This window comes from Solanum pennellii, chromosome 3, assembly GCF_001406875.1.
Source record: "Solanum pennellii chromosome 3, SPENNV200".
Taxonomy (NCBI): Eukaryota; Viridiplantae; Streptophyta; class Magnoliopsida; order Solanales; family Solanaceae; genus Solanum; species Solanum pennellii.
This window is the reverse complement of record NC_028639.1, coordinates 6978-25249: the sequence shown is the minus strand read 5'-3', so window position 1 is coordinate 25249 and position 18272 is coordinate 6978. Positions and strand designations below refer to the sequence as shown.

General features: G+C 34.9%; 3 protein-coding genes across 6 annotated transcripts; 2 read left to right on the top strand and 1 right to left on the bottom strand.

Annotated features, from left to right (window-relative positions):
* Nucleotides 1–464: 464 nt before the first annotated feature.
* Nucleotides 465–3223, top strand: LOC107012748 (triacylglycerol lipase 2-like). The gene is made up of 9 exons (XM_015212667.2): nucleotides 465–766; nucleotides 834–944; nucleotides 1463–1603; nucleotides 1680–1790; nucleotides 1869–2012; nucleotides 2280–2320; nucleotides 2397–2476; nucleotides 2555–2650; nucleotides 2737–3223. Exons 1-9 carry the CDS (start codon nucleotides 593–595, stop codon nucleotides 3054–3056), a joined length of 1218 nt encoding a protein of 405 aa, XP_015068153.1. The 5' UTR covers nucleotides 465–592; the 3' UTR covers nucleotides 3057–3223.
* A 1999-nt stretch (nucleotides 3224–5222) lies between these two features.
* Nucleotides 5223–13326, top strand: LOC107014393 (uncharacterized RNA methyltransferase pc1998). 2 transcript variants are annotated; one of them, XM_027915182.1, is made up of 15 exons: nucleotides 5223–5521; nucleotides 5650–5764; nucleotides 5835–5946; nucleotides 6026–6070; nucleotides 6152–6219; nucleotides 6328–6382; nucleotides 6458–6537; nucleotides 6619–6702; nucleotides 8841–8954; nucleotides 9382–9500; nucleotides 9956–10073; nucleotides 11392–11516; nucleotides 11645–11795; nucleotides 11985–12064; nucleotides 12211–12691. In XM_027915182.1, the coding sequence occupies exons 1-15, from the start codon at nucleotides 5361–5363 to the stop codon at nucleotides 12257–12259; spliced, it is 1476 nt and encodes a 491-aa protein (XP_027770983.1). In that variant the 5' UTR covers nucleotides 5223–5360; the 3' UTR covers nucleotides 12260–12691. The 2 variants fall into 2 exon arrangements, with proteins under 2 accessions (XP_027770983.1, XP_015069764.1); XM_015214278.2 differs by lacking the exon at nucleotides 12211–12691 and adding an exon at nucleotides 12768–13326 and having other exon boundaries at nucleotides 5229–5521.
* A 389-nt stretch (nucleotides 13327–13715) lies between these two features.
* LOC107014394 (protease HtpX homolog) lies at nucleotides 13716–16890 on the bottom strand. 3 transcript variants are annotated; one of them, XM_015214281.2, is made up of 9 exons: nucleotides 16597–16841; nucleotides 16468–16525; nucleotides 16309–16376; nucleotides 15953–16132; nucleotides 15521–15617; nucleotides 14594–14703; nucleotides 14360–14493; nucleotides 14096–14278; nucleotides 13716–14027 (listed from the first exon to the last, which is right to left on the bottom strand). In XM_015214281.2, the coding sequence occupies exons 1-8, from the start codon at nucleotides 16756–16758 to the stop codon at nucleotides 14143–14145; spliced, it is 945 nt and encodes a 314-aa protein (XP_015069767.1). In that variant the 5' UTR covers nucleotides 16759–16841; the 3' UTR covers nucleotides 13716–14027; nucleotides 14096–14142. The 3 variants fall into 3 exon arrangements, with proteins under 3 accessions (XP_015069767.1, XP_015069766.1, XP_015069768.1); XM_015214280.2 differs by having other exon boundaries at nucleotides 13716–13999; nucleotides 16597–16840; XM_015214282.2 differs by lacking the exons at nucleotides 16309–16376; nucleotides 16468–16525 and having other exon boundaries at nucleotides 13716–13999; nucleotides 16597–16890.
* Nucleotides 16891–18272: the final 1382 nt, after the last annotated feature.

Sequence of the window (18272 nt, the reverse complement as noted above, 5' to 3'; positions counted from 1 at the left end):
CATATAACTTTAATTTTTTTTTCACTTTCTGTATACGAAACTTCCAAATATAATTGGTGGACCCCAATACCCATTCTCTTAGAGTTAAGTGTGTTCATACTAAAAACTGAAAACAATAGTATATTAGTACGTAGTGCGATGTATAGAAAAGCAAAATAAACTTTTTTTTATGTTTGCAAATTATTTAAAAATGCTTTCAAATTTGATATAAATTATTAATTGTTTTGTAATTTTTTTTATTTGACTAACTAAATTTTAATACGTCTTCAATTTGCTATTAACATAAACTACTAGTCTCAAGTTCTTGTAGGAACATGAACCTTTTAATAAAAACAGAGAAAAATATTGAAAACATTTCTATATTTGATAAAAATTTAAAAATATATTTTACTCACGTTACAATATTGATAAAGGTATTTACTATCAATAATTTCAAATCTGTTAGTCATGTCAAGGCTCTATCACTAGAAGAAAGAAAACAAGTGGTTTTCACACCAATCCAGATTATTCCCCATCATGTCACTATAAATATTTGTCTTTTCTTTCAGAGTTCAACCATTCCTTCTCCATTTTACTAATTTTATAGATAGAAATGGCAATGTCAATCTTGTCATGTTTACGTATTTTCACATTAGTTATGTTCGTGCTTGAGCCAAATCGAGTATTAGGCTCAAGACACTTTGGTTTCATTAGTTATGGTGACAATGGAGCGGGTATGTGCGCCTCCACTGTCGCCCCTCATGGTTACAAATGCCAAGAATTTGAGGTATATATATTTAGTTTATTTCAATTATATATCTACTAGTTTGGAATCTTAATTATATGTGTCTCAGGTTAAAACTGATGATGGATACATATTAAGTGTACAAAGAATTCCTCAAGGCCGTGTAGGAGGGGGTGGGCAAATCAGGCAGCCAGTATTGTTGCAGCATGGAGTTCTTGTGGTAATAATTCTCACTTTTAGCGATTAATATTAACATCCTATTTATAATAAGTTTTATAAAAAAGTTAGAGTGAAGTATTTGTATAGTGAGTAAAAAATATATAATTAATGATAAGCGTTTAATTCTAATAAGTAGTCGAGTCGACGGATCCAATACTGGTGGAGTAAAACTCGGAGATAGCAAACTTTCACGATAAATTAAATATTATTATACTAAAAGAGTGAGGATCCTATATGATTTCTACTCATTATGATTTCTTAAGGTAGAAGGATATTTATAAGTCTGAAACCGACATTAAATATCTTCACCATTATGGCATCGGATATATTGCCAATTGTGGTATTGATTGTTGCCAATTATTTCAATCCAAAAGTAATAAAGATATAGCTAGCTATTTAGTGGTGGACCTTAGATTGTGCCAACTATTTATTTAAAAAAAAGCAGTTAAAAAGAAAATGAAATGTTCTTTTTTTTTATGAATTGTCAGCGTATATAATTTGAATAATTATTAATTTAAGGATGGTGCAACGTGGTTGTTGAGTCCACCGGAAGAATCTGTGGCGATGATTTTAGCAGATAATGGTTTTGATGTTTGGATTTCGAATACCAGAGGAACCAGATATAGTCGTCGTCATGTCACCCTTGACGCTAGAGATTCGGTATCGTCAATTTTCAAATTATTATTTAAAGACACATTATATTATTATCATTATTGAAGAAACAATTTGTTTGCAGGAATACTGGAATTGGTCATGGGATGAATTGATTGTTCATGATTTACCATCTGTTATTGACTTTATCTTCAAACAAACTGGACAGAAAATACACTATGTTGGTCATTCAATGGTACGTACGTACGACGTTCAATCGATCGATTATATAAATAATTAGTTTCAAAATTCATACTCATATTTAATGTAACAGGGAACTTTGATAGCTTTGGCATCATTCTCAGAAGGAAGAGAAATAGACAAGGTTAAATCAGCAGCATTACTAAGTCCAATTGCTTATTTGAGCCATATGACCACTGCACTCGGTGAAGTTGCTGCTAGAGCCTTTGTTGGTGAAGTAAGTATATCTGTATATTTTGTATAAAATAAAAAGAAATAGACATATTGTCATACTTGATAATTTTATGTCCATAGTCATATAGGATATGTATGTCTACTTATTTAATTTTATACCATAAATTTAAGCATCTAGTACTTATGCACACGAGCGTATATACCAACTGAATTCAAGTTAAAAGACATATTTAAATATTTATGAGTTTAATTTATATATTACAATCCATCTCTCTTAATTACAAATATATATTTTTTTGGGTGTCTGCAGATCACCACAATATTTGGTCTTGCTGAGTTTAATCCAAAGAGGTAAGTAAATTAAATAACTCATTATTTTTCTCATGTTTATAGTTTTAATTTGTAATTTGTTGGTTGAATTATTTAGTGGACCTGTAAACAAATTGCTCAAGTTCTTCTGTGCTCAGCCAGGGGTAAATTGCTATGACTTAATGACTGCAATTACTGGTACTAATTAACTACATTTAATTAATTAGTTAAGTCAATATATTATCACACACAACTTATCTTACATTTTGATTAAAGGGAAGAATTGTTGTTTGAATTCCTCCACCGTCGAGATTTTTTTGAATGACGAGCCTCAATCCACTTCAACTAAAAACTTGGTGCATTTGGCTCAGAGTAAGTTATCAGATTCATGGTGATATTCTGATATTTAATTTAATGAGTGAATATATACATATATATATGTGTGTGTGTTGATGCAGCCGTTAGAGATGGTACACTTTCAAAATATGACTACGGGAGCAACTACAATTTGGCGCATTATGGTGAAACCAAACCTCCAAAGTACAATTTAGGCAACATTCCTCGTGATCTTCCACTATTTTTGAGCTACGGTGGGCAAGATGCACTGTCCGATAGCAAAGACGTTGAAACATTGCTTGACTATCTAAAGTTTCATGACGTAGACAAATTGCATGTCCAGTACATCAAGAATTATGCTCATGCGGACTTCGTCATGGCAACCAACGCCAACAATCTTGTTTATAACCAAATTATTTCTTTTTTTAGAAACTATGCCTAGCTAGCTAAGACCCCTCATCAAAATTTGACCATGATGAGAATACGTACACAACAATATTGTTCATGATGAACACACTAATTATTATCATTATTATTGAATAATATGAATCATTATTTAATATCCCATAAAAATTAGAATATTATATGCACATCATCATTCCCACACCCCATTGATAGACTGCATCGTTGTTATGTTCACTCAAACCTCTTCTCTTTTAAATAAGGCTTAAATCATCTACGGCTTCTTAAAATTATCTGCATATTTCAATTACGAGACGTACCTATTGAATATCTTTACTATCTCGAATTACGATCGTTTGAGCATTTTCCTCACAATCAGTTAAAAATATAAAATAAGTGTAGCCTATTCACGATGACGTGGTAAATTGTCAAATTAACAGCGTACATGTGGCAATTTGAGTTGAAACGATAATTAGCTTATAACTTTTTAAAAAACTATTTAAAAGTTTTTGTGCACCCACTGTAGCTCTTCAACCTTCTTCATTCAAAGTGAGTTGTACATCCACCATTGTTGCCGTCGTCATTGTTTTCTTCAAATCCAAATAATTTTTTCATTGTTTTTCTTTAACCATCGACTCTTCAACCTTTTTATATGTTGAAATAGCACATCAATCCTCTTTAGCTTTTTAATTTATATTCTCTTTTTTTTTTTTTGTTTGACGTTTGGAAAAAATTTGAAGGAAATTCAACAATTAATGGTGGAATCGAGTTGTTTAAGTGAAGAAATTTTCAATTCTAGAAAAGGATTGTGAAATTATTTGTTTGAAATTGAAACCTTCTTCATTATCTTAATATTTATCAATTTTCTTCTTCTCGTCTAGGAAGTTCAATAAATAATGATGAAATTGAGTTATTTCAATTGATAAATGATTACTTTATGTAAATGAAATTTCGAAATTGTTTAGTTTGTAGATGAACCCACCTCAATTTTCTCCCTTTTTATCATGATTTTATTTTGTGCTTAAAAAAAATTCATTTACAATGATTTCCTTGCATTTCTAAAAATGTAGTGTTCCCATATGGTAGTGGTGAGGGAGAGGGTGAGATGGTTGAAGAATCTCGGGTGGATGGTGATGATTGTAGCGGCGAAAATGGTGAAGGAGTTATGAAGGAAGAGGAAGAAATAAGAAGAAAAAGATTCTTAAAACATAACATTTTTATACTTCTCGCGCGCTAGATATATGTGTTATACATTTTCCATGTCAGCCAAAAGTGTTTAATAGACATTCATTTTGAATAATGTAAGGAGGTTTTGACCAAACTAATCCATTATATAAAGTCATTCACAAAAATAATATGTTTGTTTTTAAATTTTACAAAACTAGTATAAACGTATTCCACAGTAACGTTTTAGGATATATTTTATTTTTTAAAAGTTGATGGCGTCAGATTGATATACGTTACTCACAGTAACATTTTACTCCTAAAACGTTACTCATAGTAACGTTTTATAAGTAAAACGTTACTGAAAATAACGTTTTAGGGGTAAAACGTTACTTACAGTAACGTACATCAACCTAATGCTGTTAGTTTTTAAAAAATAAAATATACCCTAAAACGTTACCGTGAAATACGTTTATATTAGTTTTGTAAAATTTTAGAAAAACGTATTACTTTGATAAATTGTTTTATATAATGGCTTAGTTTGGTTAAAAATTCTAATGTAAGTATTCAATAGGTACATGTTATACTTAATATGTCTAAACGAAATATGCGGACAACTATAGATGGCGCTATATGACTTTAGCCTTTAAATATATTACGATATATTGTAATATTTTTATGACATTACAAAGAAACTAAGATACATATTAGTGTTATTATATATTAAAAAAAAGTGAGATAAAATGATTAGTATGAACTCTCAAATCCTTTTTTAGAAAATATTGGTTGCTAGTTCCTATATACTTTTTTTTTTTTAATTTCTATTATATTGAACAAATTATCAATTTTGTCCATATTATTGTTGTTAACAAAATCTATAGTATTTTGTTTTTCTTGCTACATGAAACTCTAAAATGAAATAGATGGATTCCACATATCTAAAATGAAATAAATATTTTTCAATCAATAATTATTTTGTTTATTAAAAAAGAGGTGTTTGGAAGTATTTTGAAAAAGCTTAATTAAATACTAATTACTACAAAAATATAATCGCTTTCTTTTTGAACAATAAATAAACCGGTAAATAAAAAAACCGGTTGTGATACCGGTCTGCCACCCGGATATTGGCAGAGATAAGATAAAACAATTTTATCCGTTCGTTCCTTGAAGGGAGACAAAAATGGCGCTGAGCTTCTTCTCTCCGCCTGCTCCTCCAGTCCATCGCATTACCTGTCAAGCTCTCTCCGTTGCTGTCCCATCAGTAGCAGTAGCAGTAGCACCTCTCCCTGTAAACCCTAATCCTTCCTTGTCCTGCGCCCTCAACTGCACTCATTTCCAATCGTACGTAAATTCTTCTCATTATGTTATGGTACCGTAATTTTGATATGATATGATAATGAGTAGCTGTATACATAGTTTAAGTGGAAGACAAGATTCATATTTTGCTTTTTTTTGTTTAACTTTGACAGGTGTTCTGGTTGTACTCAAGAGTACAATCTACATCATCCGGTTGTAATTGATGAAGCTATTGGTTTCTTCAACAAGCTCGGAATCAAAGATTTTTCATTTGACTCCTGTAGATTAGTATGTAATCGCTTGCTTGTTCATTTTTTAAATTCTGTGATTCTATCACTTAAATGTCTTGTGAATGCAGTGGGGATGGAGGTGTCGGGCTAAGCTGGCTGTTCGCGGTTCATCCACCAACCCCTTGATTGGGCTTTATGAGGAGAACACTCATAATGTTGTTGATATACCTGATTGTAAATGTATGCTGTTTGGATATTTACTATCTGCTTATTGTATAGACAATATATAGAATTAAATAAGACCGGCCTCTTTCTGCAGCTCATCATCCAAACATCAATGCTGCTGTTCAGCTCCTGAAGAAAGGCTTGTTCTTAATCCTCCTCCCAATTCATGTGAATGAATTATACATACTATTCCTTCTTCTCATTTGGATATTTCATCCAGGGATAATTGAGTTGAATGTTGAACCATACGATGAAGATCAAGGCACTGGTGACCTGAGGTATGTTCAGGTGAGTAAAACATATAAGTTTTCAGAGGAAACATTTAGGTTCGTGAGATAGTTCAATGAAATTTTTTTTTGGTGTTCTTTGTTTACTAATGTGCTACTCATTGTGCAGATGGCCGTCACCACACATGATACCTCCCTTCCTATCCCGGAGAGATATAAGAATGGTTTGTACATGATATACTGAATAAGAGGCTTATGATTATTCTTTGATGGTGTTGATGGAAATTCTCTCATTTCAGGTAAAGTGCAGGTCTCTTTGGTTTGGAATTCGAGAAGCGAGAATTCAGCTAACACCGCAAAATTAAATGCTTTAGCCAATGTAAGAAAGTTATGTTAGCAATACTAGATTTCTTCATCAATGAATTACATTAATTTTACAAAATCTCACTTGCTATTGTAGTTCCTATGGGGCAACGGTGGGCCAAAGAGAAAAGTCCATTTGGTTCATTCAGTTTGGGCTAATTTCCAGACATCATCAAATAATGTGAGCATATATCTCTCTCTCAATGGATGTCAATAATATATGATTGGAACTTTTAGCTCATAATTTGGCCAATACGAGGTCCTTGTGTACACTCTGTGAGATCTAAACAAGAGCATGCTACTAATCATAGCTTGTTTACTTACCTTAAAGTATCCCATCAATTTATTTCTTGGTTTCCATTTCCTAGCCAGTGCACAATTGAGACGCATTGCATGTAGTCTATTTCATTTTCCTAGCCGATCCAAAATTGAAATGCATAGCTTGTAGTCCGTTCATTTTACAGTGTCTACCTCTTTAATTGGGAATAAATATTTTTTTTTAATGTTAAAAAACAACTAAAACATATAGTAGCTTTTGTAAATGAAAAAGTTAAAGCAACTTAATGGTTTTGATGCTGTCATTTTTTCGAATATACTCTCTTCATACTTGCAGGTATGTTGAATTTGTTAGCTCAAGTTTCAGTAAAAGGAGTAGTTCACCGTGTTAAATATGAGCTTCTTATAGAAGTTGGGAAATTGGTGGTGGAGTTTCGTGATTGGCTAATGAATTTTAGACCCTTTCTACCCGTTCCAATTATATAAATGGACCTCCCCTTCCATGAAATGGATGAGATACATGGCTCCTAAATTGAAGGGAGTAGTTTCTTAGAGAAAAGAGAAACTCCTTGGCTAGGTTGCATGAAGTGAGGATATTTTAGTTTTGCAAATACATATATATATGCTCTTTAACTTGATTTCAACTGACATCTATCCCCTCCGACTTTGGGTGTGCACAAGTACACACTTAAACTTGTATAAAATTGAACTTGTATAACATGAAGGACACATGTGTCTACTTGTTCAATTTAGTACAAGTTTGAGTGCCTACTTGTGCACACTCAAAGTTGAAGGGCATAAATGAAATTTGAAGCGAAGTTAAGGGCACATTTATGTATGGCATAATACAAAAATATGCCCTTTATCTTGGTTTCGAATTACATTTATGCCCTTCAACTTTGGGTGTGCACAAGTAGACACTTAAACTTGTATAAAGTTGAACAAATAGACACACATGTCCTACATGTCTTCCTACATGTCATTTTTTGTCCTACGTGGTGTCCTACGTGTATTGTGCCATGTAGGACTCATGTGTTTATTTATTTAAAAGTTGGATAGTTAAAGTGCTTGTTTGTGCATTATGAAAGTTGGAGGTCAAAGTTAAAATTTGAAGCCAAGTTTAGGGTCTAATATATGTATTATGCCTTTTCTTTTTGCTTTTATTCAAGAACCTGGTAACAGGGTAGTCTCAACTTGACAACAAAAACCACAACACATGATAATTACAAATGGTTCTTGTCAATTTCTCGTATTAAGGGTACTGGAGGGTGAAGGCATCGGTTTTCTTTTTTTCTTCTATCTAGCTTCTTAGGAAAGTACTCAAAGCTGGAATCTTCCTACTCTTGTTAGTTGGGACAGAGCATCCTATCTTGTTGATTCTCCTTTCCCACCGCCTCGAGCTCTCGCTTTCAGATCAAGCATTTAGATTCTTAAGGTTGTGATCCTGGCTTTGTGTTCCCTATACTGTCTTGTCCAACAGAACTGCAAATTATTTGAATGTAGATACTGAACTACATTGGCATCTTTTTCTTTGAATAGTTACTGAACAGTGTAGTTTTACTTGTCACATCTCCATGATTTTTATTTTTTTTGGAACTGGGAAAGTTCTTTCACATCTCCATGATTTCGAACAAAGTCAATGAGAAAGACTTGTGAATTTCCTATCTTATGCATGAAAAATTATTTGAACGTTCTTGCTCATATAAGACTCTTTCTTGGTTTGCTATATAAGAACTTGGTGATGTACCTATTACGATATTAGCTTTATCAATTGGATCACAGTCTAAGACTCCTTAAAAGTAAGTTGTTTCTTCAGAGTTTAGCCAGTGGTTGCTTTAGATTACTATACAGATTTTAGTAGATCAAATACTGTGAATAACAAACATCAATACCATTTGTATTGTTGCATGCAAAATGTATCAAGACTTCTCCTTTCCAGATTCCACTAGACCTTGTTAGCTGCAAATATTGAACTAACCTATAGTATTTTGATATCTTGATAAGAGTGCTGCAGTTTGTTGATATCTTCTTGCTGGCATGCAGATTATATTTGGAAACAGATGGAGACATTTGTTGGGGGAAAGAGATTTCTGGGAGCACATTGGAGGGATTGATGTCTCTTTAGCTCCATCAAGCTTTGGGCAAGCAAATACGCGGGTAGAACTCCTAAAAATGGATCTTATTTGTTTTTTTCTTAAAGGAAAGATCAATGGACATGCCACTTATTAGGAAAAAAGAAAAGAATCTTTATTCTGTACATTGGACATGTCTTCTTTTGGGTAAATAACTTAATTCATTCTTTTCCCACTTCTTCTGCTTCTGGTCTTAGTCTAGGGCCAATCAACAACTTCTGACCTTGCAATGACATGTTTTTGATGATTACTTTCTTATTTTAGTTTCACCAAACCCACTTAAGGATGAACTAAACTTGGTTTGAGCCACAGAACATGCATTTTTCTAGGGGCATATTTCTCATCATCATATTTTTCTTATTTTGATAACCCACCCCATACAACCTTGATCGATTTTCCCATTACTACACGTTTTCCCTCAATTTTTACTTAATTTGTTTGTCATTCTTCAGGCTTTTGATTCTTTGCTGCGGAAGTTGCAGAAATATGTCCCTCAAGGCGCATCAGTTGTCGATCTCTATGCAGGTGCTGGTGTAATTGGGTTGTCTTTGGCTGTTTCAAGGAGATGCAGGTTGGGATAATAGTGCTCTACCCCTTTTATTAACCTACTGTCTGTTTAAGTCAGTCCCAAAAAGAGTAGTCTCTCTGGAAATGGAAAATTCTATCATATCCAAAAATTGAAGTTAACAACTGATAAAATCACTTCGTATTATTTCAATTATTTTTCCATGTGCATTATTTTGAATTTGATGTGAATTTTTACACCATTGTCATTTCTCTCCCTTCCGTGGATAAATACCTGTTCACATCTTCTAGGTATAGTTTTACCACATCTATAGCGAACTTAGATCTGATAAGTTGTGAAGATAACATGTCTGAAACTTTCCTCTTTTAATTTATTTTTAAATTTTAAAGTCAACTAAGTCAATCGAATTTGGACAGAGTCAGTTTCAAAGCAATTTCAATCAATTCTCTTAACTTGAACCGTGAAACTTCAAGAATCCAAAGAAGTTGTTTTCTTCTCAGGTCAGTTAAATGTGTTGAGGTTAACAAAGAGTCCAGACAATCTTTTGAGAAGACAGTGGAGCGCTTGCCTACAAATGTCGAAAGCAATATCAGCTGGCACCATGCAGACGCTTCAATAGTAAGTCTGAACAAGTCAATTACAGATGTCATCACAAACATGATTTCATCAGACATGCACCACATTGTTTTAGTCGCATAAACTTGTATGCAATTTCACTTCAATCTATGGTTTTTGAGATCTATTTATATGTTCATACAGATACTGAGAAACACACTTCTGTTTTATCATGTACATCTACATATAGATTTTTATCTTGCAAGTATGATAGAATTGATTCAAGAATAGATAGGATGTAGCATTACAAAATTACATGGGACATACTGCAGTAGGAATGTGACCGTCTACTCAAAATGCACCCTCAGCTAAGACTAGTAGCCAATGGAATTTCAATCACGGTGCACATGTCTACACCTAGAAGTTCCAAGTAGAGCAGTGCATATGTCCTACACAGATACTTGAAAGTGATCTACTTATTGTGAAAGGCTCTATTGTTACGGAATTTCCGAATAAACTGCAGACTATATTAATCCCATTCAAGAGACACTTTTGCCGCTATCTGACTATCTTGGATGAGCTATGGCAATTCAGTAGGCCATGCATCAAATCATCTTCTCATCAAGCTGTTTTGGACTGCCCTGTATACTTCTGCAGCTATTCTGTATTAGTATCATAGAAAAACAGCTTGCTTAAGTGGAGTTTCACCATTTTAGAAATTGTCTTAGTAACCAATCTGGTCCTACATAAAATCCACAAAATGGAGCTACATCCTAAGATATGATGTTTGCACCGATAATTGTATTCCAATCAACCTCGGTCACTATCATCCTCAAGTAGAAGTACTACTTTGATTGAGAAACTAGATGCAATTTTGAAAATTACCTCATAGGTTCTCTATTAGTGGAAGAACTTCCTTAATGAGTCTTCTAAGTTCAATTTTCTTCCACTTGGCCAGTTCCGTTTCACACTTCTGCTGAGTTCGCTCACAGTGGTGACATTGGCCGTACACGTGTATGTCTGTTTCTTTATTCCTTCTTTTTTATGTTTGGAAAAGCAGAAACATATGGAGAGCTGTTGATTTACTCTGTAAAATGTAGGAAATTGGAAAAAGAGGTCCGTGCTTCGCAAATTTCTGCAGTTAATTAAACAGTATAAGGTTATCATTTATTTTCTTCATTATAGTTTAACATTATTATATCTCTTGGACCTCTTAGTTCAATTCTGGAGAATACTCTACAGGTGGAAACTTTGCAATGTCTTTGTAGACTCGACTTATTTAAATCTTCTATACCAGACCTAGAACTACGTTGTATGCTGAATATCTATATATTATTTTGATGTTGTGTATAAGTTTGACTTGAACTTACAACTTGCACAGGAACCAACTTCATGGCTCTTGGGATCGGATGTTGTTGTGGTTGACCCTCCGAGGAAAGGACTTGATCCGTCCTTGGTGAAGGAACTACGGCACATCTCAGCAGTGGAACTCAGAGCATTTAAAAGGTGGAGTGAAGGGAAATTCTATGAAGTAAATTGGTTGCTAAATTTGTTATGAAAATGCACGATCATTGATGTACTACAGCATTTGAGGATGTTGCTGTCATTCACATATGTTTTATTTGTTATGTTAGACCTGAAAAGGTCAAAGACGAGAAGAGACCATGGATCCTGCGTGCCAGAGAAGATTCAATTCAAATTGAAAGCACAACTGTACATGAGGAAAATCAATCATTGCCTCAAACACTTATCTATATTAGCTGTGGTTGGGAAAGTTTTAAAGAGGTATATTTGGGCTTCAAATCCATATTAGAAAATTTCGATTGAGATGCTGCTCTTTGATCTTTCTGTCTTCATACAATTTGTTTGAACTGTCTTCAGTTCCATCAAGTTTTTGGTTCATAAAATGCCATAAAACTTTGGGCACTGAATTATGTCATCTTGAAACTGATGATAGGCCCCTTTTTCATGCAGGATTGCTCGTCACTGCTTGCTAGTAAGGAATGGCATTTGCATAAAGCCCATGGATTTAATTTCTTTCCCGGAACACAAAGGTTTTGCCTTTCCCTTAGTCCTACAGACAAGTTTAAACTTGTATTTGTTTCAACTAACATTAAATTTCATCCAACATGGTTGCAAAATAACTTCTATTATTTAATTTTCATTCACATATATGCATAATAAACACATCTGCTTGAAGGAAGAAACTCTGTGCTGCACAAAAGATTGTGAATGGTCTTCCAGCATAGTGTTGAATCCATGCCACTATGGAGAAGAGGATGGAAGATTCTCTCACTGCTCACAAATACTGACATGTCTGGTCACTTCACTTCTATGTGGAAATTGCTACTCAATGTAGTGTTAGATGTGTTGAAGGGACTTGCTAATTTTGACTAAGCCTGTCGTTAGGACATTTCTAAATTTGAGATTGTGCGTTGGTGGTCACTGATTGTTGAGAAAATATAGCTCTCAACTGGAACTCAGCATTCCCATTGGTGATAGCAAGGGAATGAAAGACATCACAGAAGATCATAAAGTTGAAGGGCTGGGGTTCGTAGATGCTCACTAAAGACACCAAAAAGAAAGATGGATAATTCTTGTTAAATAAGTTTTCCCCTTTCTTTTTTTTCCTTTGGTTTTTTTAACTCCTCTTCCTTATGCATATTGTTATCTTCTTCTAATTCTTCATCCTGTCCCTTGCTTTGTTGGTAGTGCTTTTGCTTGATGCTTCATTCTATTTCTTCATTCTGGATGCAGTATTGAGATTCTAGCTGTGTTTAAACGAGGCAGAGGAGCTAGCACCAAGAAGAAGAAATCGGGAAAAAAGCAAAAGAAACCCCACTGAAGAATTCAATTAAAGAAAGGCCAACATTAAAGCTCATATTCGACTGAAATAAATTACAAGGAACAGAAGGGTAGAGAGGAGGCTTGCTCTGAAATATTGCTGTTCTTACCTTATGGGTCAGTCAATGTGACTCTCGTGCCCAAGTGTCCAACTGCTCTATAATTTACTAGTGCAGAAGTCATTTGGTGTGTAACCAAGAATGTTTTGTTACACTCATTTCTGGTCTCACATCCATAGCATTGTATTTGCAAGAAGCAAAGAGTGCTGGGGATTGTTTTGGGGTAGAGAGAGATATTCACGATTTCATGTATAGCAGAAAATAATCTTTTTGGCTCTTCAAGCATCTTCCTAGCCTTTCAGTTTCTTCTCCCAATTGTTTATTTTCTTATGTTGCTATGAGTAACGTAGCAGCTGGACATGTGGATGCTTTGTGTGACGAACGTAGAATAGTAACTATGTTGTTGCTCTTTACTCTATGCTATGCAAAATGAGTGATGCACTTAAATAGTTCTTCTAAAGCAGTTTCTGAAAGGAAATTGGGTGTGTTCTGACATCAATACTGTTGGTTTCCCTTTCTCATGGTCATGGGTCTTTGAAGATCGTGTAAAGAATCCGAGTACAAATGCAGGATATTTGTGGCTGCTGGTCAGTTTTACATGTTGACGACCCTGTTGTGACACAAATAGTTCATGACTACAAATTCAGATCATTGAACTACAATGGGAAGTTGACAGCAATTCATTAAACTACTGAGGTGGGTTTAAATTCCATGTAAATCTGTGGCCAAACAGCTGGATTTGAACCCTATAATACCGCAACAGTGCATGCTAGGATATGCACAAAAGAGACTACAAAAAACCTTCTAAAACAATGCAGACTTGGAAGATTTAGAATACACTATGTTTGATATGAGAGTGTGGAGTGAAATATACATTTATCTTAACACATACTAAGTACTTGATTTTCACACATATATATACATATACATAATGTTCAAGCTGATAGTTGTAAGTTGTGATTCTACTGAACCACTCTAGATTTACTGTAAACCTTTCACAAGAGGCACTTTTTCCTGGTTTATATCCACATGCCTAGCCAAAGTAGAGGCTCCTCCAGCCTTTACTAACAACTCACTGAATCCAATCTGAGATTTTAAGAAGAATAGATAGTACCTATAACATTTACAGAAAACTTTGAATTCTTAGACATTAGTGCATAAAGAGTAAACCATATACTATACCTGTATATTTACATGTATTCAGCTCCAATGTTCATTCTCATGAAGCGCTAAACTTTTTGCACAGGATTCACCTGTATTGCACGCTGAAGAAGTGACCTATACTCTTGACTTCTTGACCATTCATCAATCTCGCGTGCACGTAAAACAGGGAGTGGATGTGAAAGTTGCCTTGTTTGAGCATTTCTAAAAGAGAACTTGTTGACCTTAAAAAGAGTTACAAAAATAAGAAAATTGCAAGCCAAACTACGAGAGATTGATATTTACCTAATATACCATCCGACTGGGCTTGATGATGCTTTGTCATAAGAGCGAGCTTGCTCTAAGAACGCATCCACATTCAGTTGGTCCGATAGAGATGGGCAGCCGCCAGCTAATTTCATTAGTACTGAAACAACCACCTCTTGTGGGAGCATGACAAAAGAAAAAGAAATTCATGCATAAGATTTTCTGAAGTTGTTAATGCCCTTAAACTGAATTTACTATTCGGGATTCATCTACCTTTGGATCTTGAGCAACAAGAAGAGCTGCACGATCACAGGTGAGTTCCGCTGCTCGAAGCCAGCGTAAGAGCTGTTCTTCTAGTCTTTGAGCAATCAAACTGCCAACACCTGTGGGTAAAAAGATTTCGAAATCAATTGTAACTGAAATATGCCCCTCTTTTTGCTTGCACAAATGCATACTGGCAGCAATTAATGCACAGTTGCACGCTAAAGCATCCTATCCTATCTGAGTTTACCCCTTGTACTTTAGACAGCTGCCCATAGCATCATAACGGAGAACCCCTTTCGAGGTACAAGAAGAGTACGAAAGAAAGGAGGTTGGTCTTCGAGTCGAATTCCTTACAAGCATTAAGATGAAGTGTACTATGTTGTTTAGCATCAACTTTTGGGCAAAAATGACGTTGGAATGTAGCATAAACTCTAACGCCCTTAAACCATGAATATTTTGTAGCATAAACTTTTGGGCAAACAAAGTCTCACATATTTGTTTAGTTTTGAATCATCAATCTGAACAACTATCTTTTTGTTCACCATGGTTACACGAGACCATTAGGATGTCGATTAAAATATCAATATGCCAAACGAAAGATGCTTTTAAATAGAAAACATAAGGGCAAAAACTTTGCAACAACACTTACCTGCTATGTAATATTTTACATTTTCTTATATACGATATACAATTTGCAATGCAAAGAGACTCTAGACAGATTCACGTTGAAACACTTCTATAAGTATCGTACAATTTTAAATATTCTAGGAATATTTGTTGCTGATAATTAATATAAATTGACTTATGATATCTATTGTTCAACTTCTGCATCGCAACCCTTTTGACTGTTAATTTACCAGAAGTGGCTGGATTATCTGCTACTTCCATGTTCATTTCACCATTTATGTGTTATGCAAAGTAGAATGTAAGCCATACCAGGAACAGTGTAGGCCCCAAGAGTGAGAACATTAGCAAATGTCAACCACACACCATGATCACATTTCAGATGACCTAACTCATGAGCCAAGACAGCCTGGAAAGAATAACAAAGACCGTAAAAGAGGCAAATCAAACGCATGCAGCAAAAAATGTTAAGACGCGAAAATTAATGCTTAAACCTGAGCTTGATAACCCAAGTTAGCTAAGAATAATTTGATGCACGAAAAAAAAAACACAGGTCGAAGTAGGTTAAGTTCTTCAATTAATGCTTAAGCCTTCCATAGGGATAGATACACTAAGAAAAATTTCCAAGCATATCATTCTTCTTGCAGTAGCTAAACTTATACATGCCTTTGTTCGGAATCGCATACAAGAACCACAAGCAGATACTAACAGCACTCATTTGAAAGTTAAATACAAAATGTATACCTGCAATTCGTTTCGACTGAGCAGCTCCACAAGGCTTGTATGAACTACTACAAAAGGCTTTTTACCACTGACAGCCAGGGTATATGCATTGGGTACAGGACTTTGACGTATATACAAGTCAGGAGCCTCAATATTGAGTATTCTAGAAGCCTCAACCATTAAGTAATGAAGTTCAGGTAGCTGAAAGACATACTAAATCAGTTAGATGAGTGAAGATCTGTCTGACCTCTTAATTTTTTAACACCAGGATGCACTATGGATGTTACTAGGTAAATTTTCATTATTTCAATAGATAATTCGACTAGAAAAGTAATTAAGCATCTAGTGACCTAACAGTCAGATACAAAATGAATAACCTGATCTTCGGAAACAAGAACTGACGTCCCTATGTTTTCCAGAAGCATAATCTGCTCTGAAACAGTCCCTGCAATATAAGACAGCAAAATTAGTGGTTGTTGTAATACTAATACCCCATTTGCACACTAGGAAAGTAAGACAAGTCATCATTGAGTTACCTAGTAAGGCTTTTCCAATGTCTTTGAGACCAGGTATGGCTCTCAAAAGCAACGTATTCTGTGAAGGGCAATTAAAACATGATTTTTGAACATCTAAGCAGCAGGAGGAAAAAGGGGAAGAAGAATGACCTGTCTGTCAAGAGGATGTCTAAAATCGTCTGCATCAAGATCACGAAACGGGAGGGAGGCTGCTCGACATACAAAAAGGCTCAATCTTTGCTTCCGAAATCCAGTAATCGGAGGTTTTATCATACAACTGAGAACCGATGGAGAGAAGCAGAGTGAAGCCATTGAACAAGAAGATGAAGAGACTTGTTTTGTTGCTCACCACACACCTACTCTACTCTTGCTCACATCAATTTTTTCTTAATATCTCAATTCATTTGTTTTTGTTTGGTTCCTCATATGATTGGGCCTCACTTGTTCTCAACCAAAAATGATTAATTTGACAAAAGGGATATGTCCGAAATCTCAGAAACACACTTATACTGTACTAAGGTCCTATTACCCCCTTGAACTTATTTTATTAATAATTTTTTACTCCTTTTTAGCCTACGTGGCACTATCTTGTGGGCCCAACGATGGTTGCCTTTTTTTTTCAAACTAGTGCCACGTAAGCTATAAAGGGGTAGAAAATTACTTATAAAATAAGTTCAGGGGTAATAGGACCTTAGTATAGTATAAGTGTGTCTCTGGGATTTCGGGCATAGGTTGAGGGGGTACTTGTGCATTTTCCCTTTGACAAAAATTAATAATGGTAGAAATGAACCTCCATTGATTTATTTTATTAAAAAAAATCATTTTTAGTCTATCTTATATGCAATGATGAATGCTAGGGGCTTGTATAAAACCTCTTCGAGGTCAAATACGCTGGTTACGACTAGGGGTGCTCTCGAGTCGTGACATATAAGCTATATGAAACGGTGCCTTGAAAATAATTTAAAGTAATTTAGATTTACGATATTTGAAATTGAAGAAGCTTGAAAATTAATTAAATCGTGGATGGTCAAAGTTGGGTATCAACACTATATAATATTAGAACATAAAACTATAACTTGTGTGACTATTATTCTATATAAATAAAGACATAACAAGATAAAAGAAACAAAAATTAAGAAGCTCACCAAAGATGATGGTGGACTACAGCACACGAAAATCGGCAGAATGAGGGATTTACGTGCTCTGGGCTCGTTTGAGCTTGAAAATGGGCCGTTTTGACCATGGTGACCAACCCTATCCATAGATAAGTTATAAACAGACGTTCGTGTAAATTTTTGGAAAAACGCTCTCGGAAATATGAATGACTAAAGAAGATGAATAGCACACAAAAATCGGCAAAATGGAGGTTTACGTGCTCTGAGCTCATTTGACCTTGAAAATGGGCTGTTTTGGCCATGGTGACCAATGGGCTGTTTTGGCCATGGTGACCAATGGGCTCCGTAGATAAGGTCTTAACGGACGTCCGTGTAATTTTTGGCAAAAAAGTTCTCGGAAATTCGGTTGACCAAAGAAAATGGTGGACTATAGCACACAAAAATCGATAAAATGGGGGGTTTACGTGCTCTGGCTCGTTTGACTTTGAAAATGGACCGTGTTGGCTGTGGTGACCAACCAGATCCATAGACAAGATCTTAACGGACGTCCACGTAATTTTTTGGGGAAAAAAGCTCTCAGAAATCAGGATGACTTCTAAATGGGGGCATGCGATTCAGAGCTTGTTTGACCTTGAAAATGGGTTGGACTGACCGTGATGCCAACCGGCTGCATAGACAAGGTCTTAAAGGGCCTCCACAAAAAAAATATGG

Coding starts and splice junctions, on each gene's coding strand:
- LOC107012748 (XM_015212667.2), top strand. CDS start 593: ATGGCAATGTCAATCTTGTCATGTTTACGTATTTTCACATTAGTTATG. Junction 2,013..2,279: donor CTAGAGCCTTTGTTGGTGAA/GTAAGTATATCT, acceptor GGGTGTCTGCAG/ATCACCACAATATTTGGTCT. Junction 2,651..2,736: donor CTTGGTGCATTTGGCTCAGA/GTAAGTTATCAG, acceptor GTGTTGATGCAG/CCGTTAGAGATGGTACACTT.
- LOC107014393 (XM_015214278.2), top strand. CDS start 5,361: ATGGCGCTGAGCTTCTTCTCTCCGCCTGCTCCTCCAGTCCATCGCATT. Junction 6,703..8,840: donor TCCAGACATCATCAAATAAT/GTGAGCATATAT, acceptor GCTGGCATGCAG/ATTATATTTGGAAACAGATG. Junction 10,074..11,391: donor ACCATGCAGACGCTTCAATA/GTAAGTCTGAAC, acceptor CAACTTGCACAG/GAACCAACTTCATGGCTCTT.
- LOC107014394 (XM_015214281.2), bottom strand. CDS start 16,758: ATGGCTTCACTCTGCTTCTCTCCATCGGTTCTCAGTTGTATGATAAAA. Junction 16,526..16,596: donor GACATCCTCTTGACAGACAG/GTCATTCTTCTT, acceptor TGCCCTTCACAG/AATACGTTGCTTTTGAGAGC. Junction 16,133..16,308: donor TTCTTGTTTCCGAAGATCAG/GTTATTCATTTT, acceptor TATGTCTTTCAG/CTACCTGAACTTCATTACTT.